This window comes from Ahaetulla prasina, chromosome 3, assembly GCF_028640845.1.
Source record: "Ahaetulla prasina isolate Xishuangbanna chromosome 3, ASM2864084v1, whole genome shotgun sequence".
In the NCBI taxonomy this organism is placed as follows: domain Eukaryota; kingdom Metazoa; phylum Chordata; class Lepidosauria; order Squamata; family Colubridae; genus Ahaetulla; species Ahaetulla prasina.
The window spans coordinates 140,459,175-140,471,239 of NC_080541.1; the positions used below are offsets into that span (position 1 = coordinate 140,459,175).

The following is a 12,065-nucleotide window of genomic DNA, read 5'->3' on the forward strand; positions in this document are numbered from 1 at the left end:
GAGAGAGAAAGAGAGCAGGGGAGAGAAAGAGAGAGAGAATGAGAGAAAGTGTGTGTGTGCGAGAGAGGGGGGGAGAGAGTGCCTGAAGAACCCCATCCCATCATTGGGAGTCCAGGCACTTCAGCAAGTGGTGCGCTGGATTCGTATTAGTGGTCCACAGGATTTAAAATTATGAACTTGGTGGTCCCTGAAGTCTAAAAGGTTGGGGACCCTTGCTCTAAGGTACCTAAATAACAGAATATCAAGAAACTAAGTATATTATATAAATATTGTATACTCTTAAGGCAGAGAAGATGGAGCAATAGATAGTTTATATTGTTAGATATAATAATGTTATAAGACTGAGCTAGTTCTATATTAACTTTTTATGGATATATCTTTATTTTCTTCAAATGTCATCCATTTAATTATTATTCTGTATATTGGTTGTTATATTTCATTTTACACACAGAGAGAGATATACATACAGTATATACATATACACATATGGTACAGGATAGATAGATAGATAGATAGATAGATAGATAGATAGATAGATAGATAGATAGATAGATGGATGGATGGATGGATGGATGGATGGATGGATGGATGGATGGATGGATGGATGGATGGATGGATGGATACACAGACAGACAGACAGTCAGGCAGACAGACAGACAGACAAGACACGACATGACACATGCCTACATGGCTATAAGTATCTTACAGAAATCACACTGACATTACATGCATTACGATATCATGTAAATAATGGCACACAATGCATGTCACATCATTTTCACCTCATCTCCCTCTACAGACATTCAGAGCTAAACTCACATGATTTTAAGAAATGGATCCTCATAAAGAGACAAAGTTGACATTTGAATCAATTAAGTAAAAGCAGAGTGTTTTGATTTGTGGTTAGATCAGTTACTTGAAAATCAAGGACAATGGCCTTCATTTGGCCGTATATCTAAGTGGATAACTAGTTTTTATATAGAGAAGAAACTCGGGGAGAAAAGAAAGAAAGAACCTACAGGTTGAGCCTTTGGCTCAAACATCTTGCCTTCTGGGCTAGTTTTATTAGACTGTGTCTCCTGCAAGGATTTACAGACTCAGCATAATCACTGAGGTACTTTTCAAATTTAAAATTATAAACTTTTATTAATTACAATGGTAGCCATTGTATGCTTTTTTTTTAATTTGCATTTATATCCCGCCCTTCTCCGAAGACTCAGGGCGGCTTACACTGTGTTAAGCAGTAGTCTTCATCCATTTGTATATTATATACAAAGTCAACTTATTGCCCCCAACAATCTGGGTCCTCATTTTACCTACCTTATAAAGGATGGAAGGCTGAGTCAACCTTGGGCCTGGTGGGACTAGAACTTGCAGTAATTGCAAGCAGCTGTGTTAATAACAGACAGACTTAGTCTGTTGAGCCACCAGAGGCTTCACTGAGTAGAGGTTTACCTCATACTAAGAGCCAGATTGGTGCATTGGTTCTGACAAAATAATTACAGTCAAGATGGAAACAAACGTCAATTCTATGAATACAGTTAATGTGCTAATTTCTTATTACGCAAATGGAAGCCACAGAGCAGCTAAGCCAGGGGTGTCCAAATTTGGCCCCTTGAAGAATGGTGAACTTCAACTCCCAGAATTGCCCAGCCAGCATGAGCTATAAATATGAGCAAGTTGCTGGCTGGGGAATTCTGGGAGCTGAAGTCCACCACTCTTCAAGGGGCACAGTTTGGACATCCCTGAGCTAAGCAAATGCGGGGCTAGGCAAATGGGAGGGGTCAACTGAGTCTGAACTTGTTTTTCTTTGCCGCAACAGACTGCATTTCTGAAGCTGCTTCATGCATTTTAAAGGCCCTGCACTTCAAAGGATCTGGGGGAGGGGTGGAGAGAGACTTCTTTTGAAATGCAGATGCTGGATTCAGATGAGCAATTTGTGCTGGCACTACAAGAGGGGGGGAGTTCCCCCCACCTCTCAGAGTCCAGAAGTTGCTTGGGAAGTTTCCCCACAGCTGCTATTTGCATAACATGAAACCAACGCATTAATAGCATTCACAATTCTGATATCCATCTTTGTCCTTATTGTGATATGTTATCAATGATCAAAAATACATCCTGCCAGCTGAGCTCTATCTGTGACTGTGGTATTTTTCAGCTTAAGAGTGGGGGCACTTTTCATTTGCAATTGTCAGTGAGTATTTCTGCTTCCTTAAATTCTACAGGTGCCCTTTCTTCACACACACACACACACACACACACACACACACACACACACATACACATATGCAGGTAGTCCTTGACTTACAACAGTTCATTTGGTGACCGTTTGAAGTTACACCACCACTGAAAAAAATGACTTACGACTGTTTTTCACACTTACGACCATTGTAGCATCCCCATGGTCACATAAACAAAATTCAGACGCTTGGCAAGTGGCGCATATTTATTACGGTTGCAGTGTCCCAGGGACATGTAATCACCTTTGGCGGCCTTCTGATGAGCAAAATCAATGGGGAAGCCAGATTCATTTAACAACCGCGTGACTAACATAATCAATGCAATGATTCCTTTAACAATGATGACAATAAAGGTCATAAAATGAGGCAAAATTCACTTAGCAAAAGTCTCACTTAGCGGCAGAAAAATTGAGCTCGGTTGTGGTCGTACGTTGAGGACTACCTGTACACATACACACATTTTCTTCTACCACTGGAAGATGGATCTAAAACAGTTCGTCTTGTTTACTCTGTGGACTTTCAATCAAGGCCTTGATTAAAAGGGGCCTCTCAGAAGAGAAGCCTTAATGGATTGTACTGAAGGAAGGGGCTTTGAAGTAGCTGTCTGTTTTGCTGAAATGAAAGAAGGGTCGGCAACCCTGCACAACTCATTTAAGGCACTCCCAGTCAATACTGAGGGAGGGAAGATCACACACTGTCTGTGATGAAGTCCTTTGTTGGCTTCATTGAATTGAATATCAAGGGAAAGGAGGCCAGAGCATTTTATGGAGAAGCATTTTGAAGGCTCTTGCCCATGAGAGTGCGTAGGCAGTAAGGTCTGAATTTCTTTCTTTATCGTAATGGCATATTTGGCAATTTCAGTAATATATTCAGTACCCATTGGAGGAAGAAAGAGTGAAAATTCATGTGGTTTGAATTTCAGGTGGAGGAATGAGATTTAAATTATTCCTCCTAAAGGAAGGAAGATCTTTCAAGTAGACAAATTGAGCAGCCAAGAATAATAGTTAATAGGACAAGAAAAAAAAAAGGAAGCTAAAGAGTATATTAAGAACAGCTTCAACAAAACTTTTATGTGATAACAAAAGAAATAAGGACAAGCTACCGTCGGAGTATGAAAATACACGTTATTTATTAAAATATAAAGACAGAGGCGATAGTTATGCTAGCTGGTTTCTAAATTATCACCGTTCTGTTTTCCTTTTTCAAAGTGGCAAAACCTCTTTCCAGGAAAATTGAGCTATTTTTGGAGAGCTTTCTCATGAACTATCTTGCTATCTTTCCTTTATTTTTAAGGGTCTGTATTGTTGTAATGCTATTGTGATTTTATTTTATTTGTTTACCTTGGTTGCTTTCATTTGTACTTTCTATAATGAGCTGGTGAGAATCTTTTTGATTGTAGCAGTGTAGAGATATGCCAGTAAATAAATAATCTGCCCTGAAGCCCAGATTAATTTCTGTGAACTTTGATTGACAGGGATTACATGGCAAACCAGGTCCAAGAGGACAAAGAGGACCAACAGTAAGTAATGTTGCTGTTTTTCTTGGATCTCTGTTTAGTAGCATTAGCCCTTGCTATCACTGCATGCATTTTTTTTAATTGCTATCCACACCATGGTCAGAAACCTGCGTTTATATTCTCCTATGCAACAATGCTCAATAAAAATATTAATTACATATTTTCTCCCACTCCCAGGGACCTCGTGGATCAAGAGGTGCAAGAGGTCCAACTGGAAAACCCGGCCCAAAGGTAATTTTGACAGAATGCAGTAACTAATTCTGAGTTTAGCTTCTTGTCTTGGTGCAAAACGTCCATCTCATTTTAAAATAAATTGTGGTGTTGTTGTTTTTTCCAGGGCACTGCTGGGGGTGATGGCCCACCTGGCCCGTCTGGTGAAAGGGTATGCAAAGAATAACGTCTATTTCATTTTCCTTTTTTCTGGGCTCAGTATTTCTCAAATATTCCAAAATCATTGTATGCTGCCTGTGATGCCGATTTGAGTAGAGCTATACCTCTCAGAACGGTTGTTTTGCAGGAGGATTTTCCTCCCCATTCTGGTGAATGAGGGAGAACTCGTGGGTGGACTGTATTCACATCTGCTTTTAGAAAAGCAAAAGAAACTGGCACATTTGGGACATTTTCAAATCCTTTGAACTGGGTCTGAAAACTTAGCTGAGTTTCTGCTGAGTGAATTCTTCCCGGTGGAATTATTGCAAAGAAAGAATTGTGCCACCCTGGAAGAGATTTATGGCTTATTGTATGCCAGTGTCTATTGTGTCTTTCAGCGTAGCCAGATGTTGCAAAAGGTAGCAGCGGCAATTAGAGATGGATGGTTGAGAAATTTGTTTAGATTGCAATTCACAAATGGAAATACACCAATTTGCCAAAATGAACATATTTCCAGATGTTGGGATACTTTTGGGGAACTTTAAAAAAAATGCCTATAAATATGTTGCTTGGTAAAGAACCCAATAAATGAGAACTAATAGCTGGCTCTATGGACAGATTTCTAAGCTATAGTCTTTTTTTACTGAAAAGTGTTGTGACATGGAGAACTTCTCTGAATCTTGGTGCCCTTTAGACTGCAATTCACAGAATACACTGCAATATCAATGCTGGCTAAGGAATTGTGGGAGTTATTCCCAGAATCAGGTGATTTCCAGAGTTGAGGAACGCTTGCCTGAAGTTAAAAAACAGAGTGACAGGTGGAATATCTGAGCACTGGAGTAAGAGGTGCCTTTACTCTTCAAATGCTACTTCTTTATTCCTTTGCCTCTCCCCAGTAATTCTTGTCCATTTTATCCAGTTTTAAGTAGATTGCTAAATTGGTTTGAGACTTGAGAATATATTTTGGGATCTGTAGCCTGAATCATTAGCTATGTAATATAAAACTTTCTGAAAATGAGAATGAAAAAAGCTTGTTCTGAGCTCCATCCACTCAAGAAATTGATTTGAGCGAAGCTGCCTAAAATTTTCACTTGCCAACAATATTGCTCTTCTGAGATTGCCCATAGAAGCCTGTTGAGTGTCTTTCATTTTCCCAGTGTCTGCCTATAGGTGAACCAGAACAAAAGAGGGCACAGAAGGCCCATGTCAAACATGGATATGGTTCATCCCTTGCCATTTAAATTTATAGGATCCATTGAAATACTTCTTCCAGAATTAATTTCATCACCTTGTTTACCTCCTGTTGCTCTAGTGCAGGCTCCAGCTGGCAAGCTGAGCATTTACAAAAAACTGACAATGAAATGATCACAGCTTTTTCTTTCATCCATTCTGTATTCAATTGACTGCATCCTGTCTGAGTGGTAGAAAAACAATATAAGATTTTCCAGAAATATCTTTTTAATCGTAAAATGAAATGGGCATGATTTTACAGTAATACCCAAAGGTAAACATCACCCCTCTGCTAAAAGACTATTTGACAAAAAAAGACTGTTAACCACCAAGGTCTGGAAAGCAGTTTATTTACACGGAGAATATATTAGACACGTCTATTTAAAATATGGTATCTTACCTCGTAAGGCAGTTTTCAGCATGTTGTGAAGTTTTATAGTCTTTGTCATAATCTCCGTATTTTATGAACCCTGTTGACATTTGCTGGGAAGGTAATAGATGAGACAGAGAATAGTTGACGCACTACTCAAAAATGTATTTATGTATGTAATGGATTTATAGGGCCGCCCAATTCAAACAATGTGCGTGTATCAGCCTTTCCTGAGCTTTGTGTTATCCAGACGTTTCGGGCCAGCTCCCGAAATCTTTGGTTAGCATGGTCTCAAATAAAAAGGTTTAGGTTATGTTATATCAAAAAAATAATGTTATTTATCTATACATTGTTTTATTACTATGTGCAGAAATAATATATTTACAGCTGAGGCATGACTTGGAAACATGACTTGGACTGTAAGAGGACCAAATTTGTTAGTCAGATCTGTTTATATCCTGGGCTTTTTTCTGAAGTTCAAAGAGGTTTGCAGGGAAGGAAAGGAAAAGAAAGGAGAAAGGGGAGGGAAGGAAAGAAAAGGGAAGGGAAGGGAAGGGAAGGGAAGGGAAGGGAAGGAAAAAATGTTTGTGAGAAAAAGAAAAAGTGAGGATATACAAGTCTGAATAAAGATAAAGCCTAATCTTATGAAATGATGAGCATAATGAAGTTGTAGACTTAATTGCAAACAAAAGGGCTGAAATATATTGTGGTCAGAAAATATTCATTGGCTTGCTCTAGATTGTTGTATGCATGAAATAGAATGTATAGTTGGCAGAAATTGCATGTTAATTCTCCTGGGAATTGTGAAACTGAAAGAACCAGGAATGAGTTCAGGGTAAGAATGTGTAACAAACTAAACAAATGTGAACTAGGGAAAAATGTTGTTTTCTTAAATACTATATAACATGAATGATGGAGGCATTTTACAGAAAAATCTTTATGGCCCTGAGGTATTTACTAAGTGCTACATATGGAACAAAATCATCCCAGTCCTGGCTTGTTAAGTAGTAATTAAGACATCCATTTCTGCTTTCTCAGGAGTTTGATTATGCATCCAACAATTAGATTGGAGTGGGTATCAATATTTGATTCTAATACTCTTCACACTGGATTTTGTAATAAACCTCCAAACCCTGATAAAGAGAGAGAGAGGGAGGGAGGGAGAGGAAGAGAGAGAGAGAGAGATTTTGCCACTGTATACACTTATGCCTTGCTCATTCACCCAGTAGACCCAGTGGTGATAGTGGAAACCATTAGTAGCAGATTCTTTGCAATAATTGTAAGAGTCTGCCATCAGTGATTTCTGTCTTTGCTAAGAAGGCAAGGCTGATCTCTGATCAATAAAAATCCTTACTTCTTTGTTTGGCTTGTCTTCTCCATGTCTTTATGGTATTGTTGATGGGTTGGCTTCAGATCAATAATCCATTGATCCACTGAGACCCAGAAGACATTAGATGTGATTTTTCAGAAACTTAAAACTGTTTGCAGAGTCTGAACATCCCCCTCCCCTTGTTCTCACTTTCCCTTGCCTTAGCAACCAGGTACAGTTTGAGGAGAAACAAAACTCATGAACCATCCAATCCCGTAGATCATGTCAATATACTGCAGGTAGTCCTCAACTTACAACACTTCAAAGTTACAAAGTTACAACGGCACTGCAAAAAGTGACTTAATGACTGTTTTTCAAACTTACAACCATTGTGGCATCTCCATGGTCATGTAGTCAAAACTCAGAATCTTGGCAAATGACTCATATATATGACGGTTGCAGTATCCCAGAGTCATTGCGACCTCCTGACAAGCAAAGTCAATGGGAAAACCAGATTCAACAACCATGTTACTTATTTAAGAAATGCAGTGATTCACTTAATGAATCTGGTGACAAAGTCGTAAAATGGGACAAAACTCAGTTAGCAACATATATTTTGAGCGCAATTGTGATCGTAAATTGAGGACTTTCTGTATAACTTGGTTCTGGAAGTCAGAGTCTTGGTAAATCGCAGCATCCCATGTCCTCAAAGGAACTAGCCCATCTAATGAAATTTCTCAAATAAATTTGCAGAAGGGGTCATTGTTCATTCTGTATCCACAGCCAGGATTCCCACATTCTTTGTCAAAAGAAATATTTCTTTTAAAGAGTGGTTAACAATTTCTTTATTCTGAATATTATTACTATTACAGCTCACGTCCTCCCTTCCATTTCTAAACTTTTTAAATAGCTTCATTTTTTTAAACTGAGTTAAATTTTAGGGGATCCTAAAAACTAATTTGAACAAATATTTAATTCTCTTTTTTTTTTTTTTTTTTATTATTTTTTTTTGCAACAAACAAACAAAAAGAAAATACATTATTACACCCTTGTGCTATACATAAAAGGAAGATTTGGGTCTTCGGATATATCCTCATGATTGCCAAAATCCACGTTCTCGAGGTACAGGTACTGAAACGTCCAATGTTCCAAGCGCAAAGTCCACAAATGGTTTCCAAGTCTTCCAGAAAATATCTTCTTTATACACACCACTTCTAATTTTAATATCACATGTCATTTTATCATTTAAAGCTAATTTCCACATTTCAGAATTCCACTCTTCTATTCTAAAAATCACATCCAGTTTCCAATATCTAGCTATTATAATTCTACCTATTATAATCATAATTCTAATCAATTCTTTTCATATTTTGTTAATTCTATTTCCTTAATTACCAACAATAATATAGTTTCCACTCTCAATGTTATTACTTTCCCCATCATTTCAAATATCATTTTCTCCAATTGTTGCCAAAACTTTTAACCTTATCACAATTATACCACATATGTTCATAAGTCCCCAATTCCAACTCACATCTCAACATTTTTACTAGTTTTTTATCCATTTGTGACAATCTTACTGGAGTCAAATACCATTTCAAACAACTTTATAATTGTGCTCTTTAATCCTTATAGATAAAGTTCTCATAATTCTACTCTTCCAATTCACATTCCAATCTGATTCTGGTATTTCAATATTAAGATCTTTTTCCCAATTTGTCCTCATCACTCTTTGTAATTCAGAATTTATAATCTTATAAACCCTACTAACGAGTCCCTTTAGCCCAATTTCATCTTTCATAATCCGAGATACTAAATATTCAAATTCAGTTTCACATCTATTTATCGAATAATTTTCCTTTAGTTTTTTTGTCCATTTTTCTATCTGTATTTTTTCAAACCAACTTAACCCTAATTTTTCAATAATTTCTTTATTCCTCCTTTCATTTCCCATAACTTTTATCCAATCTTTAATAATTTCTATATTTTCCTCTTTAATCACTTCATTACGTTTTATATTATTTTAATCGCCAAATTCAGTTGTCTCCCCAAAAGATTATATCCGAATTAAAATTTTAACAAATTTGTTCCACATTTTACTTAATCCTTTAACCAATAACTTCTACTTACACATTTTAAATTTGCTTTATCTAAAACCACCTTGATCCAAATTTCTATATCCCTTAACTCTAAATCTCCAATAATTATCTTCACCTTTAAGTATTTTTACCACTATCCGGATACCATCGCTGTAATAATTAAATAATTTGGGGATTCCTAATCCGCCTTCCTTTTGATTTTGATACCACATTTTCTTCACTAATCTGGGTCTTTTGCTACCATTGCAAAATTTATCCAGTTTTTTCTGATATCCTTCAATATCTTTCTCTGTCAGATTTAGTGGTAGCATCTCGAATAAAAAGTTGAACTTGGGCAGCAGCATCATCTTACACATTGCAATTCTACCAAACCAAGACAACTTTAAAATTTTATATTTATCTATCTTCTTCTCAATTTCGTTAATCACCACATCATAATTAAGTTTTTTCAATTCTTTAACCTTAAGTGAAAGCACTATACCCAAATATTTCAATGTGTTTTTAATCCTTATCCCAAATTGCTCTTGCATATTCTCAGACTCATTACCATTACTATCCATCAATAATTCTGACTTTGACCAATTTACTTTCAATCCTGTCATTTCTTCAAATTCTATTTAAATTCATCACTCAAAAAAAAAGATAACGATGACCCGCATTCAGCTTCATATTTTCCAAGACTCTTATCTGCTTCTTCTCCTACTGTATCCTCACGACTCTTCTTCTGTTCAACCAACACAGGTGATATTTCTTTCCTCTTTAACCCTTTGGAGTCTTGCCCTCCAATAGCCCCTTTTTCTTCTTCTGAGATTGATGTTTCCACGTATGTTCCACCCATCTGAAGCATTTGATCTTTTATCTCCATTAAATCCTCCATCTCAATCAGTCCAAGCTCCCGTAAATATAATAATGCATCTATATCTGGGGTGATTATGCATCCTTCCTTTATAAAAAATTTCAATTGTTGTGGTGGCCTCAATTGTATTTAATTCCATTATCTCTCAAAACTTTTGTAATTGGTTTTAAAAAAAATCTCCATGCCCTTTCTTCTCTTGATATATCCGGGGAGACTTGAATAGTCTTCCCTTCAAACTTCAAAGCATCTCCCAACTCTCTTAACTTGGCCATAACTTCCAACTTATCACCAAGATTTGCGAACCTGACAAGCACATTCCTGTTAGAACCATTTTGCCTTCTATATCCAATTCTAAAAACGCTTGCCAGGTCTGCTATTGTGAACGTAAGTTGCGTATCCAAATCATTAATCCATTTCAAAACCCGCTGTTTCAATTTATCTTCCCTTTCTTCCGAGATTCCTCTGATAACAAAATTATATTTCCTCATCTCTTCTTCCAAAAGACAAATTCTCTTATCTTGCTGCTCATTTTTATAAAATATTTTGCCAATTTGCCGATCTACTTTTGCCTCATGCACATGCAGCTGCTCCATTTCATCTTTAATCATTGTCATTTCCTCTTTTGTTTAGCAAAGTTATCATCCATATCTTGCTTTAAATTTTGCACTTGGATGTCAGTTTAAATGTCAAATTATCTATACGCTCTGATAGTGCTGCTATTTTTTCCCCAATTTTATTTAAAGCTGCAGCAATTTGCTGCGTTTCTGAAAGTTGTTGAGTCATTTTGAAAAAAAAACAAAAACCAAAAAATTTCTCAAACTGGGATTCCAAAAGAGTCTTAGTGAAGATCAAAGGACAGCAGTCAAACCAATTTTACAGAGGGTCTTGATGAAGATCAAGGACGACAATCTTTTAATTGAGCGAAGCGGCTTATTTGCACTCGTTAGTAGCTTATCAGTAACTTATGAGTCATATTCACTCCACAAAGAAACACAATTACCTCACAGCTTAATCAGCGCCATTTTTCTCCACGTCGGCAGAGAGAAAAAAAAAAACCAACGAACTTCAAAACAAAGTCCTTTTTGTTTTCTGTAATATAAACAAGCTATTAATTTCCTCTCAAAAGAAAAATAATAAAAAATTATCCACCTAATAAAATCTTCTTCAGCCAATCAGCCAGTCAGTCCAGCACAAAAGATCGATCTCTTCAATTAAAATTCTTCTCATTAGCAAATTCAGTCTTTGATATTCCTTAGCCTCAGCATTTAACACAGAACACGATAATTATAATAAGGAAAGCAAAAGACAGCAGTTTATTCCAAACTCCTTGTGTCTGCCAGTTCGGTCATCCCACGCAGTAAAAACTCCTTAATTCAAGCAGTTTCAGATGACCTACCAGTTTTAAATTCAGTCTGCTGGGCTATTAACACTTCCACTTCATGATTTATTAACTTTCATCCATAACGGTGCATTCCAAACAGCATTAATCCTCATAAATCTTCATTATTAAGCCCTGTGAAGTGAAGGAAAGGTCCTTACCCCACCACGGTCATGGCCACGCCCCCCAAATATTTAATTCTCAACACAGAATTATGTTCTGTCATTTAGTCATTGCTCGTCAGCCTTAATGAAGTTTAGTAATAATATTTTTCATGTCAGTTTATTCTTATCTGATAGAGTTTATTTGGATGGCCTGGTAATTTATTCTGAAGAATTATACTTGACTGACTTCACTAAAACAATCAATATGCTAAAATAAAAAATGTTCCCTTGAACTGCCAGTATTGCATTTTCTAGGGAACTGTAGCACTTCCATACAGGTGGACTTTCTCCTCAACCTGAACTGTAGTTTTCTTAACACCCACACACCCACACACACACACCCCTGAAATGTTGAGGAGATGCAGCATTGGAGGGTGGGATTTTCTAACTTTTATTTTAAACCCACTTTTGATTTTGCAGTTTGGACAAAAACTGTAATTCCAAATTACCAGAAAGGAGGAACTGGTCAAATGTTCAACAAGACTTGTTCTCTCACCTGTTTGCTTCCCAGCCCTTCCTCTGCCATCCAGTTCC

The 12,065-nt window shown here is 36.9% G+C and overlaps 1 protein-coding gene across 1 annotated transcript in view; it reads left to right on the top strand.

The window, feature by feature from the left end:
* Positions 1-12,065, top strand: part of COL11A1 (collagen type XI alpha 1 chain) — a 295,583-nt gene that overhangs the window by 177,709 nt on the left and 105,809 nt on the right. Inside the window, exons 33-35 of the mRNA XM_058177409.1 lie at positions 3,715-3,759; positions 3,934-3,987; positions 4,094-4,138. Of these exons, the coding sequence (XP_058033392.1) occupies positions 3,715-3,759; positions 3,934-3,987; positions 4,094-4,138 (144 nt within the window). The remainder of the gene's footprint in view (positions 1-3,714; positions 3,760-3,933; positions 3,988-4,093; positions 4,139-12,065) is intronic.